General features: G+C 45.2%; 1 protein-coding gene across 1 annotated transcript; it reads right to left on the bottom strand.

The window, feature by feature from the left end:
- Window positions 1-2,984: 2,984 nt before the first annotated feature.
- On the bottom strand, window positions 2,985-10,802 carry CCDC70 (coiled-coil domain containing 70). Its single transcript, XM_075081878.1, is given in 2 exon segments — window positions 2,985-3,434; window positions 10,734-10,802. Coding segments are annotated over 2 exon segments (519 nt in total).
- Window positions 10,803-17,868: the final 7,066 nt, after the last annotated feature.

Raw genomic sequence — 17,868 nt, forward strand, 5'->3', positions numbered from 1 at the left:
CCAGAGCTGCTGGACACAGAGCAGGTGCCCTCTTATGTCCCACTTCAAATACCCAGCCCTGATAAGCCTTTTGCATGTGTTCTCTCTCCAGCAATGCCTCCCAAGCAAGGGTCACTCTGAAGCTACTAGGTGGATGAAGTATTTTCAGGGGAGCCACCAGCAGTCTAAAACCATATTGGTATACGCTTTTCTCTGGCTAAACTTATGGCTCCTCTGTGCTCCATTGTGTAATGCCTTAAATTTCACAACTATTGTATTATACTGACAGCACTCTCACTGGAGAAGCACTGTTCTGCTCTCCTGTGAAATAAGTGACTAGGAGCTCTCCTAAGAGTATTTCATGTGCTTCAAGTTCTTTGCAAGAGAAAGCATACCTAATTTTAGTTTAATGGATGTTAATTTGACATGTGGATTTGAATAACTGAGATAAATTCTTGGCTTTTTGACATTAAAATGTATTAAGTGACAAGTGCTTTTTGCATACTGTTATTTTCTGAAAGGTTCTTTCTCTCTATAGCATCTAATGATAAAGCTCTAATGCGTAAGAGTCCTGAATTTGCAGGAAGTTGCACTGAATGGTCTAATAGGTCATCTTCATCTCTGTCTTACATGGTAATAATAGAATAATAATAACAAAGGTTGCAAAATATTCCTACCCTGGCTGAATCAGCTGGGGTTTTTTTATGGGCTGGTTATTCATTGAGCAATAAATATTCATGGATTTTTCAGGAAAGGCATAGTGCATAATTTGTCTTGAGCAAAATTAAACAGGACAGGCAGCCTTATCCTACAGCAGATCACAAAGGACTGAATTTGAGTGACAGGCTTGACTGACAGCCTAAGTATGCCTGACAGTTGCAGGAGTCATCAGATTCTTCAACAGCAATTGTAAAGGCTTCTTACATTGTGTCCTTGAGCCTTTTTCAGTGCTAAAATCCTGTATTGAAGGAGAATGAGTTACTAATGCTACCATACCAGAGAAAATGTCAATGCCTGGTTTGACTCAGATGAATACTTTTCACTGTTACTCTTGTCCCCCACGCTCCTGCATGTACAGAGGGTCAAATGGAGATTTGCTTCTAGACCAGCCTTTACAGCTCAGCCTTTGAAATCATGAAGAATCTGAGTTCAGTTCCTCAAGAGGAAAGAAACACTGCAATTCCTGTGCCACAGCTCAGCAGAAGGCACTGGTTCTGTACTCACATCACTTAAAATATTGTTAAATATTGACCATGTGTTGCACTGCAGTTATCAAGGATTTTCTGTTAGAGGTTCCTGTACCTGCACTGGCAATAGGAGCTCAGCAGGTAAATAATAATCCCAGTCCCTGTGTGCGCCTTCTCCTGCTCTTACACACACACATACATAGTCACACTGCTAAATTTATTTCCCCCTTGCTGAGGGACTTGTTGCCAACTTTCCCTCCAGCTTGCATCTTCTCCTACCTGTTGCTGACTTCTGTAATCCCTCTCACTCCCTGTCCTCTGCCCCATGTCAGCAAGGCTGATGCCAAAGCTGCTCTCAGCCAGACAGCGGATTCAGGGGGCTCACCCAAGTAGGTAAATATTCTCATCATGCTCTTGAGAGCAGCAGGAAGTTAAATGAGAAGTCAAAGCCCAAACCTGGTGGAACAGCAGAAGTTGTCTCATTAAGGCTCAGGAGTGTTAACTGTCACACTTAAAAATGGGGGATCTGAAGGTTATAATTAATCAGTGCCTTATTTTGGCACTGACTCAGTTGATATAAACTGCACTGAGTCAGGTGAACTGTTCTGAGCTCCAGAAAATCATCTTAGCCATTAAGCCCTCACCTTCTTGTGGCTTTACCTACCCAGGCCAGGAAACCAGATGTTTACCCCATTCCTCAGGCTACAGGACCTTAAAAGAATAAATAATATCCTGAAAACATAAGCACAATGGCTACAAAGCAAATTGCATTAAAAAAAACCCTCTACTCTGATTTACTCCAAGAACTAGAGATCATGGACTCATGGAATCATAGAATTATTAACGTTGGAAAAGACTTCTAGGAACATCGTGTCCAACTGTCAACGCAACACCACGTCGTCTCCTAAACCATGCCCTGAAGTGCCACATCTACATGTTTTTTGAACACCTCCAGGGATGGTGACTCCTCCACCTCTCTGGGCAGCCTGTTCCAGTGCCTGACCACTATTTCAGTAAAGAAATTTTTCCTAATATCCAATCTAAACTTCCCCTGATGCAGCTTGAGGCTATTTTCTCTCTTTCTATCACTAGCAGCTTGGGAGAAGAGACAAACACCCACCTCGCTACAACCTCCTTTCAGGTATCTGTAAAGACCAATAAGGTCTCCCCTCAGCCTCCTCTTCTCCAGGATAAACACCACCAGTTCCCTCAGCTACTCCTCAGAAGACTTGTTCTCCAGACCCTTCACCAGCTTTGTTGCTGCTCATTGGACACACTCCAGCACCTCAATGTCCTTCTTGTAGTGAGGAGTCCAAAACTGAACACAATATTCAAGGCGCGGCCTCACCAGTGCCGAGTACAGGGGCACGATCACTTCCGTGGTCCTGCTGGCCACACTATTCCTGATACAAGTCAGGATGCTGTTGGCCTTCCTGGCCACCTGGGCACACTGCTGGCTCATGTTCAGCCAGCTGTCGACCAGCACCCCCAGGTCCTTCTCTGCCAGACAGCTTTCCAGCCACTCTTCCCCAAGCCTGTAGCACTGCATGGGGTTGTTGTGACCCCATGGATTTTGTTTACATTGGCAACATCGGGTTATGTTGTCTACAGAAACCCATAGGTGTTATTTCAGAGAACTGGATGAAGTGCAGCACTGCTTAAATAAAGTGTCCACATCACTATACATGGCTTTCCACATTTCAGAGCCTAGCAGACAATTTATGCTTTTCCCCTGTGGACAGTGGCATCCCTGAAGATATCCTCTCTCTCAGGACCAAAGACCTCCTCCCAGATCAACATTTCATACTCCTTGAGGTTTTATTCATCTTCCTGGAGGGCCTCATCTTCCCAGAGAGCTCAATCCTCTTCCAGGAGAGCTGTTTCTTCTGCCCAGAGAGTTTCTTCTTCTGCCTATAGGACTCTGTCCTTATCCAGAAGGATCCTCTCTTTCTCCCAGAAGACTTGATCTTCTTTCCAGAAATCCTTATCCCTTTTCCAGAAAGCATTGAAGTCCTTCCAGAAGTCATGATACACCCTCCAGAAGGCTTCTGCTTCCTCCTGAATAGCCTTTTCTTCCTCCTGAAAGGCAGCTTCCTCCTCCCAGATGGGCGTTTCCTCTTCCCAGAAGGCTTGGATGGCCATCTTGAAATCTCTGATTCTTTCTCAAAAGACCTTCATCGGCTCCTGAAAGCTCTTCATTGTCTCATGAAAAACCTGAATCTCCTCCCAAAAGGCTTTCTCAGCTTGCAGCTTCTTGATGAGCTTCTGCTGGCAGGAGATGCAGTAGGGAGAACAGGATGTCAGCTGGCAATGGCAGCTCCTGTTCCCTGCTTGTCACTGATGGATTGGGCAGAGACCCAGCCCGGCCCTCTCCCTCTTGCCTTGTGGCCCAACAGAGAGCAGAGCCATGGGAGTCAGTGATAACATCACCCAAACCTATGTCATAGCTGACTTGCAGTAGTGTTATACCACAAGTGATGTTTACCATGCGCAGAAAAGAAATCCCTGCCCAGGACTCGGCCAGCACGAACTGCAGTGCCACCTGAAAGTCAGCCTGTGCCATGCAGGGCAAAGGCTGGGATTTCTCCAAGTCATTTCCCACTGTGACTCCAGGTGCTGCTGGTTTGGAGAGGGCTGAGGGGCTATGCCAGGACCAGCCTTTGGCACTGCGCTGCTCCCCCCAGCCCCAGTCAGCGGGTCCCAATCTGAAGGACATACACTTCTGCCCCTTTCCCTCCGGTGCTTGAGGCACTCTCATCTCTCTGACCCTTGGCTACGTCTCCTGTCCCTTCGCAGACTCCCCCCAAAATTATACAGCTTCCAGAATCATGTGAAACTTGAACAATGAAGAGGAAACAAAAATCTAATTTTCTGTTTGCTACTCAGTAATTCTACAGCTAGGATTAAAGCTGGTTGCTTATTTATACTGTTGTATTAGATTTATTGTGACTTATTGCACAGTGCCTCCAGCTCCTTAGCAGGGAGCAGGTTGCCTTATAAATAAAAAACTCTTGATTATTAATATATTATGAGCCTGCCTCTCCCTTGCTGCAGTCAGGAAAGGCCCCAGGGGCATTTGCGGATGCAATGCAGATAATAGCAATATGCATCTGCTCTGCATGAAGACCAAGAAGGTGGGGAGTGACCCATGCCTGCATGATGGCTCCAAGGCACCGTGCCAGGACGGACAGACAGCCCAAGCTGCAGGACTTCCCATGCACACTGGCAAACACACCGTCCCTTGAGCCCCTGCACCCACCAGCATGCGACACCATCATCACACCTTTACTGTGCTGGAGGCATAGACCCTCCTTATCTCAGGCTTCCTCCCTCCTCCAAGAGCTGAGCTGGGAACTGGCAGGGCCCGATCCTCTTCCCCAGTGTTTTGGATATGGCCAAGGAGTCTTCTAGTGACATCTGGACAACTCCTGCCTCTCCCCACCTCTGCAACAACTGAACAGGCCAGAGGGTGGACGGCTCCTTCAGAGAACTGTGATGAGCTCTCATGGATGGAAAGCTGCGGGGGGGGAGGGGGCGGGAGGGAACCTGCTGGGGGACTTTGGGTGAATACAGGAGATTTTTGGTTCTGTTGTTTCCTCCCCATGCTGCTTCCTGACTCGTGAACCTTCCTCCCACACCTGGAGCTTTGCTGGAAGGTTGGAGGGGAGAAAGACGGAAGGCAGCCATCTAACAGCTTCACTCTCATGTTGCTCCGGGGCCCACGAGTTTGTTCCTGCTCAGTGTGCAAAGGATCCCAACAAATGGTGTGCACTCCCAGTTGGGCTGCCTCATCCGGGGGGGTTAGTGGTGCCATACCACTTGCCTAGAAGGCCAGAAAAATTAGGTGAGTAAATGTGCCAAAAACTAATTGCCAGTAGCCTGTTATTACTTGGGTTTCAGAGCAGCTGCCGAAGCAGCGGCTGTTTCTCCTGCACCAAAGGGGTTCCTGACATGGGCTCCGCTTTTCCTGCACTTTCTGTGGGGCTCCTGGGTTGGCAGTTCCTCTTCATTCACAGTAGAAATGTCAGTAAATAAGACGTGCTGAGTTTCTGCTCCCTGGGATTGCAGTTGGAAGCAATTAGGGCAACAGCAGTTCAGTTCCAGCCATCCCTGTAAGCTCCAGCAACGTCTGCCAGCCTGTTAACAGCCTCAAATACACCGTCTCTTCTTTGAAATGAAGGTGTTGTTGCTTCTACTTAGCTAATTTTGCCATGCTCATTAGCCTGGAACATATTACTGGCACTTTAGGTGAGGTCCTCTGTAGCCTAGGTAGGTTGTGCACATGTCCAGTGTCCCACTGCTCTGATGTAGCCCTGCCTGACCCGGCACTTGCACTGCTGCAGGTGGGTGGAAGCCATATGGGCTTTCACTCTGCCTAGTGTTACTGCTAGCAACATGGGGATGAGGCAGATTTCAGATTATACACCAGAATAAATCTCCAAAACCAGCCAGAGGTCCACGTGGCGGTCGTAAGCGCTTACAAGCCAGTGTTGGTGTTGTAGCAGAGTCAAAGAGCCAGAGATAATGTGCTGCTGTAGCAGGCACAGAGATGACTGACCAGACAGCCCCAGAGACCTGTGTGTGGAAATGGGGTCTTCTAAAGCTAACCCACATGGAAACCACAGCTGATTGTGTCCTGTCCTGCCCCATGGATCCAGATCCTGAGCCTTTCCTGGGAGCAGACTCCCCTGCACAGCAATTTCAGAGTGGTTTCTTTGCAAAAGGAGACTTGCTTTTGAAAACGTGGCAGAGAAGGAGCAGCAACCCAGAGCAGCAAAGCAGGGCAGGGAGAAACAAGGAGTCATTTCTTCTTCCCTCCTGCCCTTCCAAGCTTCATCTGGAAAATTCCTTAAGAAAACAAATTTTACTCTGGCATGGAGGAAGCAACCCAGGTGCCTAAACAGAAACATCCAGTGCTATTTTAGACGCTCAGGAATATGTAACCTATCTGCAGATGGTCTGGCAGAAGATAACACGCAGGAGACCTGTGTCCTTTGGGGACTGCAGGTGGAAGCTGGGGGAGATATCCCAATGCATACCAGGGCACGGTCACCCATGTATGTGTGAGTCCCACCTCGAAGACTGTCTCTGATTTATATGCCTAAAGCTTCCTTTGGATCATGGCCCAAGAGGTTACCAGACAAAATCAGGAAATAATTTTGCTTTTATGAGGCTTCCATCTCCTGAACATGCATCAAGTGATACAAATAAAATTTTGAGAGCCTTTTCTCACACGGTATGGTAAAAATATTCCCATTTGTTCTTTTACTGTGCTCCTGAGGCAGGCTTATAAAGATGTAGGATAATTATATCAGAGTACATTTTTCAATTAGAACATCATTATTATCCCACAGAAAATGACTAAATTATATAATTTTGTTCCACAAGTCTACAAACACTCTTTCACTTGTCATCAAAATAATAGTCACTGGATTTCTGCAGACATCTCTAAGAGTGCAGAACTAATGGTTAACAAGTCTGATGTTAGTTTAGATCTGTTCTCTTACTAGAGTGAGGTCTTATGAATAGAGGTAAAATGAAAACATTTTGTCTTTACTTGATATGACTCTTGTAACTCTTCTTGCTCTAACCATCTCACACCATCAGAAAAATAAAGCCCCCAAAATATCTAGTAATTGTGGTCATGCTGCTGGAAAACTTAGCTTTTGTAAAACTCTGTAACAGAGACATGTAATACTTACAGACAGCTGTCCTTATGGCAGCTGGGTCTCTGATGCCCACTGGTGACTGTGATCCATTGGTCACCTACAGTGATCTAATTTCACAAAGTTTGAAACCATTGATTGAGAGTCCAGTGATGCTGGGTGCAGCTGGAAGGAGTCACTGGGCTCCTGGCAGAGTCTGAGCCACGACTGGTGTTTTGTTTCGTTTTCGTGCTGGTTGCTTCTGAAGAACACCCAGCCATGGGTTATATTATCCTCGCTGGCTCCCCTCCTGGTTTAGGGAAGCTGGCTGGAAGACGTGAACAGCACTTACACTAAATGTTAGACACATGCTTAGATTATACCATTACCGTTGCATGTCTAAATTTGGCACCCAATGTAAGTGCTACCGTACCTTGTGTTATTTGAACAAAACCAAGTAACGGGAGCTAAAGCTGAGCACAGATACAGCCAAGACCAGATGGTTTGCAAAAGTAAATCCATGATCCTAAATCTACCTGAAAGCTTGCTTTAGAAGACTAGCCTGACTTTTAAATGGGTTGTTCCTACTAAAGTCATTCGGAAGAAGTGGTGGATGAGTGGATTTGAAAATCAGGCTCATCTTTATACTAGGTATTTGAACCTGAATTAATGTTCCTAGTCTTTGAACTTTTGGTCAGTTGAACTACTTCTCTGTGAAAGTGTGCAATATTTTAATTATATGCACTGTAAATGCATTTAGTACAACTCAGCCCCTGATATTGCAGGATGTGAATGAGGTGCTTTGTTGACAGAATAAGTTGTCTCTTTTTCTGTTGAAATTGTATTAAAGTTTAGAGAAGGCTGTTTGGTTTCTGTTTGGTTGTAGAGTGCTTCACTGAGTCACAGTGTTCTCTCTGTTCATGAGACCTTGAGCCAAATTTTTCTCAGTAATCCAGTTTGTTTGATGATAAAAACAACTACCCAGCTAGGAACTGAGGACAGGCAGAAAGAATGAGATGCTTCAAGAGGACTGTAGGAGAAACTGAGATTCAAAAGCATCATGATTGCTAGGAGATAATCCTTGGAAATCTGTTCCAGTTTTTCCTGTTTCAAGGCTTTTTCAGACCTTCAAAGGTCACGGTACTTCAGCTACAAGCAGCTTCTGCCAAAATAGTTTTTCCTTGTGGGACGGCTCTGATGTTCCTCGTCTGAAGTTCAGAACATATTTTCTTTATATGGGAATAGTTCAGATACAATCCTGTTCATTAAGAAAGCCTTGCTGTCCTGGCAAGCCTCTTGTTATTCTTCTTCCCAGACGAGATATTCCCCCCTCTACAAATGGGTTGCTTTGGGTTGTAGAAAGGTTTTTCCTTCTTCTCTCAGTTCACTTCATCCCATCCTCCAGGGGCTGTTTATTCTTTCCAGAATGTTTTCATGCAATTTGTGTTCCTGTTATAGCTCCCTGTTTGACACTGTACCTGGAAAACACTGATGATGGAAAGAATACTATTTCTTCAAATGCTTTCTGAACTTTAAGGAAAATATTGTTTTTCTAGACAAAAGGTTTTGGTGACGCAAGTGCAGTAAACAGCACAATAAACACTGTGTGTGGTGGTGATGTGGTGAAACCTCTGAGTATAAATTTTTGACATTCCAGCTCTTGCCATTAATCCATGGAATTGCAGCAGCAGGATATATTACTTCTTTCTCTTCTGATTTTCTTCAATAGCCTCTTTCCTCCTCAAAAAGTAAATTCTGTTGCCAAAGAGGACACAGAGGGTCCTTCAACTCCTTAGCCTTTGTCATTTCAACGCAAATTTCCTGCTAAAATGTGGAGATGGATTTCACTCAAAAGTGCTTTCAGCATCGCTGCTACCAGTAACAACCTTCCTTGGAAGGACTAGATGGATAAAACTTTGCCCTCTGGCACATCAGTTAAAAAACCTCATGCTTTTCCTTTCAAGGACGAGGAGTGGGAATCTCTCAAAGCCCTTTCTTGGGAGGAAAGCATGAGCCATTCTTGGGACTTGGATATTTGGATGGATTCTCTGTATACATGAGGATTTCCAGGACCCTTTTCACCTCCAAATCACTTTGTGGGGGGTTGACAGCCAGTCGCTGGCATAGCAGCAACACCTGAAAAACAAAGAGATTCTGGGAGACGAAGAGCTGGCTAGCAACTTTGCCCAAAGCCCCACGCAGTCCTGGCACTCCCTGCTCTCCTGGGTCATACCACAGGCGTACATTCAGGTCCCAGTTCAGATTATGGCCCCAGTGTTGCTGGCGGGCAGGTGATGTGTGGGGAGAGGAAGCCTCCACTCCGAGGCTCACCCACACTTCGCAAAGAGGAGCCAACAGGGGACATGTTACTGTGTGTTGGTGTGACACCCATCCAAAGCCATGAGATGGGGGTACAGTCCACATCCAGACTGCATGTTGGTGTCCTAGTGCTGGTGTCTACATGCCAGTGATGTCTGGAGAGTGATTCAGCTGGCCAAACCAAAGGCATGTGCTGCCTCACGGTGACCTGGAACTCACCACAGACCCCAGTGGCTGTACTGAGCAGCTCTTTATTGGCCTTGATGAGAGCTGGGACAACTTGAGAGCAACGTTTTGGTGCCTGCAATTTGGACCTGATTGCCAGCCAAGGAGCCCAGTAGGGGTGGGACTTGACTCCATGCCCTTCCTGGGTCATTAGATGCCACCCATTAGATGGCAACAGACAGATTTGTGTATGTGCATGTGTGCGTATTTGTTCAATCATTTGCTGCTGTCCCAGCGAGGGCACTGCAGTGAGGACATGCTTTGCTCTTTGGTGACACTGTCATTTCCACCATGTACTAATAGGCAGAGTCTTCAAAGTGGGTGGGTGACTGCTCTGCCTCAGTGGTCCTTCATTCATCACTAAAACAGCTGAAATCACATTCTGACCAAGGTTTGTAGCTTCCGGCCAGATTTCCTTACATGTCCAAGGGCTTTAATCTCTGCCCATAGAGAGCTAAATCATTCAAGGGAACATCTGTCTTCCTGGAAATGTTAGCATGCACAGGAGGGGACCATCTGTTGTTGTTGCAAGTGCTCAGGTATCTTTGGACTTTGGAAGTAGGTATTTTTAGACAGAAAATGAGATGGCAGGAGTTACAGAATCACAAAGTATCTTAACTGACTTTAAGCAAAGCCCTGTATATGCCAAATATGCCATATGTTTTGTGGAAGGAACTTCGGGCACCTTCCAGTGGTGAATCAAGCCAAGTTTTGGTTACAACCCCATTTTATAAGACTTAGCTTTAGCAAAAAAAAAAAAAAAAGGCCCTCTGGAGTTCTCAGGTTCAGTGTCCTTCTCTCACAGGTGCTCCATCACATCATCACCTTACAAAGCAGTAATATGATGCAGAGAGGTCTTTCCATGGCAGCCTTCTGACCACTGCGCCCAACCCTGCCTATACTGTATACCCACGCATCTCCAGAAGTAATGAGAGATCACCTTAACAAACCTATCCCAAACACATCAATGCCGGCAAAAAAAAACCCAAACAAAAACCCCAAAACAAGACCTTCAGTTGGTTAATTTAATGAATTTAAACTCAGAGCAACTGTAGATGGTCTGAAGTTTCAGAACAGTTTGTTTCAGACCAGATGCAGAGCCTGTGCCTCTCATAGTCCTCTCAGCCTAATAAAAGACATTTTCTATAGGCAGTGAGAAGCTGTTTCTGACCCTTCTGCTCTGATGATTAGAAATCAGCTTCTATTTCATGTACCATTTATACTCATTTGTTCTAAATAATTTTTTTTTTGTTAGAAGTGATTCTTTTCGTTATCTCTGGTGTATTTACCAAGATTAGGTATATGCCCTTAGCCTTTGTCTTAAAAGGCTAAGATAGCTGAACCCGTAGATTCATCTAAAAAAACAGAGTCCCCATACCTCTGTCTTTTCTAATGGCTTTTCTCTCTTTTTCTTCTTTAATTTCTTCTTCTCTACTGTTGCTATCATTTTTAGCAAAATCTGTTACAATTTTTAGCAAATATCAATATTGCTATTTTCCTAATACTGAATAAATACGTCAGCAGTGTTTATCAAAAAGACTCATCACGTGTTTTTGTTATTATTATTCATGACAGTAACCCACAGGGGTCCCACCAGCCTTGGCGCTCAGGCTGTACACTGCCTGTACAAAACAGGAAAGTGACTGCCCTGGAGAATTTAGTCAAAACAGGCAAAAGGACATTCAATGGAGGGAAAAAGGTGCACCATCACCTCTATTTCATAGCTCAGAAACTGAAATCAGATAAGTGCCTTCCCATGTACTAACTGGTCAATATCTCTCCAGGCAAGACTGACCAGCAAAGCCCTAGGTGCACTAAGCAAAAGGTCAGTGCATATTATCATTCATGTGGATCTGATATTTCTGAATAGTAGATTTGCCACATTGATGATGGAAAACTTGGAGCCTGATTATGTGTCCAGTGAAGCAAAGGAAAAAGGCTTTTTGCATTCTTCCCACCAGCATAAAGTCCTTGATTTGTTCCAAATAGTCTGCAAAAGTGATGAGTGTTTTCAAATGGTTTCATCATGCTCTCTTCCACTGGCAAGTGTTAAATATGTGTGGAAGAAGAGACACTAAGCGGAGAGAGCTGTTTTGTGCTGCTCAGTGTAGGACTGCTCTGATCTCTGTCTTGGGCTCTTCTGTAACTGGCAGCAAGTGACACCTTGCACAGCTTAATGAACCAAGCACACATGAAAGAACAGCATTAGCAATCAATATCTCCTGTGGAAGAAATTAATGGCCAAAAGGTCAGGTAAAGCATGGATGAACTTTTCTGGAAATAAAGTATGAAATGTTAGTAAGTAACCTGAGGTAATAAGTGAACTCATCACTAAAATGACCTCAGGCTGCACACAGTGACCCACCAGAAGGGTTGGTCCTTGTGAACATCTTCCAAAGCAGTTGCTCCACTGTAACACCTCAAAGGTGAACACACAGAATGGTAAGATTAAAAAAAAAAAAATATCATTTTTCTGTGTTAGGCTGAGGTCAGGCAGGTACCTGTTACACACAGGCAGGGTTTGAGATGAGAAGACTCCAAAGAGGACAAAGACCTTTTCTTTCACTTATTGCTCACATCTCCCTACGACATAGAGGTAAGTACAGCCAGCAAGTGTGCCATGCTCTGTTTTCAGTGCACCTTTCCTACCCCTCCACAGATGATAAGTCCATATAGTAACATGCTTTCTTAGCTAATTTGGGTACAGGTCATGGAAACCCTAGTCCTAAATAATTCTCAGTGTTTGCTAAGTCCTGGTCTGATAGGTCTGAGCATCCTGTGACCCCAACTGTAATTCAAACAAATGCCATGGAATTTACTGCAAATCAACACTTTGTGCCTCATATGCGCACTCTTTTTGAGGGCTGATAGAAAATACTGAATAATCTGGTTCTGTTCTGCTTCAGAGCAAAAGCACACTGGAATCATCTTTCTGTGCTGGGTTCCTGTTGGGGTCCTCACTTGAAGCCTATATAAAATCTGGTATACCTTAAAACCAGCTTTGACTGTGCTACTTGCAGTCACCAGCATGTGTATCAAATATTTTCTTCTTTGCTGCTCTTCTCTTTTCCACCTGTGAATAAGAAGGGAACAAGATATACGAGCACCTTAGTTGTTTCAGTCTACTTACTCTCAAACCAAAAGCAAACCACAAGCAGATATAGAGCAGAACAGCACCGTTAACAACAACACATCCAACACCTCTGCTTCACGTCCCCATCTCTTCTGCTCCTTCTCCCTTTCCTTCTCCCCACTCTTTATGTCTCTTTACAAATTAAGGATCCCGCTGAATTTTAAAATTATTGATTCCTTATTCCTGAGAATTGCCACTATTGAGATAGCTGTTCAGTTTGTGCCATGGGGCAATGCGAATGAAGCCTGTGAATGAACTCTCGCTGCAGAGGGGAACTGTGCAGAGGGCTGGGACAGCACAGGGATGGGTCAGTGTTCAGCCATCTGACATCAGACAAGCACTGGTGTTTCAGCATTACTGTGGCTCCTCAGCAGAGTTTTTGTTCAGTCCCATCCCAGCCTGCTCAGCCTTCCCCTCATTTCCTAACTCTCTTAGAGGGCATCTGGATGTGGCTGGTTACAGCCATGGCCCTGTCGGACACAGCTTCATGGCCAGGCAGCTACAGCACAGTTGTAGCCATCTGGCCACATGCCAGAGAGCTGGTCACTGCAGTGCAGGGCAGATGATCTCCTGATGGTGCCTACAGCAGAGAGGCAAGAACTGTCCCCAGTGCAGAGACCTCTGTCCAGGCCTTTCCATACCCACTAACCACATGGGGCATGGCTGTGAGCAGAGCTCTGTGGCAGGCCCTGCCCTGACAGCACTAAGCCACTGCTCCTCACATGCTAAACTGTGTGAGTCTTACTGCTCATTTCAGCCAAAGAGGACCTCTGGAAGTGCTGCCCCAGTGAGATAGTACGAAAACACAGGGTTGCCATCTGGTGTGTTCAATGCACGGGACATGGTTCTTCTGGCAACAGCTGTGCTGGAGGCACTTGGAGCCCACCCCACATCCAAGGGAACGTGACTTAGTTTCAGCATCTTCCCCCACTTCTGAGTGGAGTCTCATTTGGGGCATGCTAAGGTTGTGCACCAGGAGCTGCAGCTCACCAGCCACATACTGGGAACTTGCTTGTGTATCTACACTCCGTATGAGCATGTCTACACCTCCTGCTTGGACACCTTCTCTTCCCCTGTGCCGTCCAGAGTCAACCTTTGAGCGTAGTGCCATCTGGTGAGACTTGAGATACTTGTGCAGCCCAAAGAAATAACATCACATCTCACTCACAAACCCCTTGGGACAGGAAAATTTAAAACTCCGCCTAAATGCCAGCACACCTCTGAAACAGATTTTCAGCAGGAGAAGCAAGAGTAGGCCTAGCATTTCACCAGAAATGGATCATATGCATGAGTGATTCTGCTTGCTCAGGTATCAGCCAGAGGCCAAATTTAGTATAGCTCCAAGCTGAGTTGGCTCCTAATCCAGTTTTCATCCACTGCAACTAGGTCTAAAATTGTATCTTTTGGCACCTGAAGCTCAGCACACAGAGAGCTCCTCTTGAACAGACCCAAAGGGACCCCAAAATATTGGGTTTGTTATGCCATGCCAATACTGTATTGGTGGCCTGGAGAGCTGCTACCACCCACAATTTGTCGAGGAATATCTCAGGGTCCCCAGGGAATCCCTTGGCCTCTTGCTCAAATAGAAACTGGCCCTGAAGGAAACATCGCTGTTGAAGAAAGTATTTTCTTTGCAAAGGGCTTAGGTCCTTCTCTAGATGCCTTCTTCTCCAGCCATGAGACGATGCTCTGTGGATGGAAACATGTGACTGCGAGAAGCCATGGGGCTGGCTGCCACTGAAGCACCTTTCTCATAAGCTTCCCATGAGCCAAGGCTCCCACTGCGAACCTCTCTGCTGCAGCCTGCGACCAAGCCCTGTGGGTGGTGGGGATCAGGAGCTGGCGGGTGAGTCCTAGTTTATGGGACTTGGAGGGGCTCCATAAGGCAAGATTGCATCTCCCAAAGCAGAAATTTTAATACAACACCTGAATATACATATATACAGATGCATAGAGGGGAGGGTTATTTCTCATTGCATGGGGGGCTCCAGCACCCCCTCCCTGACATGGCCCTATGGAAGAAAGAAACACAAATGTAACCAACTCCTGCCTTTGCTGCCTGGGAAGACTAGAGGGGTGGCACTGGGATCCAGACTGCAGATACCTAAATGAGGCTGTCAGCAATACGGGTGTCTACACACAATGTAGGTACCCACAACACAGTGCAGACCTAGCCAATGCAAGAGCTGTTCAGATAAATATAGGCTTCTAGACCTGTTTGAGGTTCCTTTGATAACCCATGTCATCTATCTGGGGCTGGCAGATACGAGGTGGGACCTACAGGAGACGCACACCCTTCTGGTCTGGTGGCTGTGGGCTAGGCAGGATACCTAGAGCATCCCAGCTGGAACTGAATGCCTGCATTTAGGGAACTAAAACAAGCCGTCGCTCTCCCGAGACCCTAATGGAAGTTCTTGGGTCGACAACTCCACTGGAGACTCCTAACTCCATGTGTCTCCATACTGCACTGACTTCATCATAACTCACTTGCAGTCACCTAACCCTTCAGCGGTATTCCTGCTTTGAAACCCCCTCAGCAACGTTTCTCGTCATCGTTCACCATATTTACACTACGCTAAACCTATGGATCTGTTTCCCATGAGTTAAGGCTACAAATAGGGATTTTGGTCCTTCCTTTCAGAGGATTAGTATTTTCAGTTCTGTTGGACCAATACAGTGCAAGTATGGCTCACCATCCTCCAACTGAGGAGGATAAATGCACTGACAGGTGGCAAAAGGCATATTTTGTGAGTGAAAAAAATGAAATAAACGAAATGAAAACACATAGTGTTTTCTTCTGTTGTCAGTAGAACAGTACATTTTATTATGGCTGCATGCAGTGGGAATATTAGCTCTGATCTGCAGAAGTGCAAATTAAACTGCGAATTTAGATTACCATATTTCATGTATAGTAACTTTACAGGCTTTGAATTTTTTTTCTTCATTGTATGTAAAACCTTTATGAGTTATTAGCCTTTTTTTGTCAACTATATTTTAGAAGCGAGAGGTTCATTCCTGCTATTACATTAAAGGAGGCTTTTTGCTGCTAGGAGAGTTTAGCATTTTATTCAGCTGTGATAACTTTCCCTTATGCTCCAGCACGAAGCACAATTAAGACAGAAATGTTCAGTAGTTTTATGATGCCCTTGTGTGAGGAGCTAATCTTTTTTCTCCCACTTCATTTTTCAGGGATTCCCAAAGGATTTTACAAACCCTACACATTTGTCTAGCACACTCTGTAGTGGCATAAACAAAGAATACATGGCCCTCAATGGTGGTTTTGGCTTTTATACTTTCAGTAATTCCACTTTCTTTTATTGCAAGTTTCAAGAGCACTGGAATTTCCTGGTCAACATTATGAGCTTATGGGTAAATTTTGCTCACGTTAGTTTGGGCAACTCTTTACTTTGGTGGATAAGCAGGGGAACAGAGGACTGGGGTCTTTAAATCAAGGTATTTATTATTTCAAGGAAAATTTTCTTCACACAGAAAAACACATCAGGTTCAGCTCCTGAATCACCAGAGGAAAACAATCTCTGACAAATACCATTCGATACAAATGAAAGTAAGCTTTTACTTTTAACCTGTAGGAAACCAGCAACCATCCCTAAGGAAGCAATTTCATTAGTAACTTTTCAAACATCGGCCTTTTGTTTTAGCCTGATTTCCTATGGAAACACACTGAGCACATTTGTAGCCTTGGGTCTTGTCTGGTTGTTCCCTCTAATAACTTTTGAATCCACTTGCTGATTTTGAAGACTCAGAGACACAAGCAAATGAGGTCAGGACACCTAGCCCACCACTCTGCCTTGTACCCTTGGCTATGGACACAGGGAACCTCTCATGTTACTTTCCCAGGGTTATCCCCCAGTATCCAGAGCTGGAGGCTTGCAGATGTCCTCAGCCACAGCTGGTACCTTTGTGTCTAGTAATCTCCTTTCCTGTGGAAACAAGGCAAATCTCGTATGGCTCTGCTTGTGTGTTGCATATTTATAGTAGAAAAAACAGACCCCCTAAGTAACCTGACTGAAGGAAAGCTGCAGCAGGAGCAGTTATCCCTTACTAGACTTCAGTAAAGTTACTCTCCCCACAGGTTGCTGGATGCACATTTTGTCCTTTGCCTCTGTTTCCTACACCCAGATTACATTATGATAAATTGTCCTAAGTAAGGAGAAGCGTGAAGCAGTCAGTCTGCTCATTTTCTGCCTTGTGTCTTGAGCATTGGCCAAGTAAACTGCCGTGGAGACTGGCACATAAACCTCACTTCCCCAAGACAGTCTTGTAGGAAGAAGCCAAGGAACTGAAACATCCACTGCGGCAGGCTCCACGTGGCTCTGTAATTTATTGTGACATCTACACAAAAACATCTCCTCGGTGATGTGGGTGAGAAGAAAGCGCCTGGTCTGATCTTGTGTGTGTTGGCAGGGTAAAGAGCTTCACAGCGTCTGCCCCTGCTGAGCTCTGCAGCTTCCAGGCCATCCCAGGAGATGGTGATGGTCACCTCTTGGCTCTCACAGCCCAGGGGACTTTGGACTGGGTGTGCAGTGACTCGCTGCACCAACACCACGTCTAGTCCCAGTGTCTTCCTACGGCTGCCTAAAATTTTCCTTTAGAATCACTAGAATCAAGCAGTTTAATGGTACCCCAAAGTGTAACTGTCAGCATCAGCTGCACTTGCCACAGGGACTCTTGGTCCCCATTATTTTTTGCCATGATCTTCTTGTGATGATTGAATGCTATAATTTCTGGGATCTCTACAGGCAGTCATCAAAGTGCTGGTAAGTCGGTATTGAGGATTGGTTTCCCCTGCATAAACAGAGTATTTTTTCAGCAGATAAGTACACTTTTTTTTTGCCTTCAACAATTGAAGAAATGAAATGTACACTGAATTTCTTTCCCATGGGGTGTTTATATTTCAATATACAAGGATAATTTATACAAGAAAATGTAACATTCCTGATTACATGCAGCATTTAAGAAAACAGTCAGGCTCTTCCAATTTGAAAAGAACAAAATAACATAGGAGATGGGGGACTATTTTTACGTTGATTTTGACTTCTGAGTCATCAAGTTAGGAGAAAGCCCCATGGCAAAAGTAATCACCCTATATGGAGGGTGAAAATAAACTGAAAAAAAATGCAAAGTGAAAATGAAAGACAGCATCTCTACAGGGCCCTTTCTCTCTCCACACTAATTAAATCCACGCAGGGGTACAACTTCTTCCAGAAAGGCACCTGGTGAAGGAATCCCAAATGTGCATTATGGGAAGAGATGTAGAAGTCCCTCCTGGTGTGAGAGGGACCCCATGTTTTAGGAAACTCTGCTCTGGCTTGTGCTTTTGGTGAGAGCATCACAGAGTCCCTTTGCTCAGCTCAGCTCA

This window comes from Phalacrocorax aristotelis, chromosome 1, assembly GCF_949628215.1.
Source record: "Phalacrocorax aristotelis chromosome 1, bGulAri2.1, whole genome shotgun sequence".
NCBI classification, from domain to species: domain Eukaryota; kingdom Metazoa; phylum Chordata; class Aves; order Suliformes; family Phalacrocoracidae; genus Phalacrocorax; species Phalacrocorax aristotelis.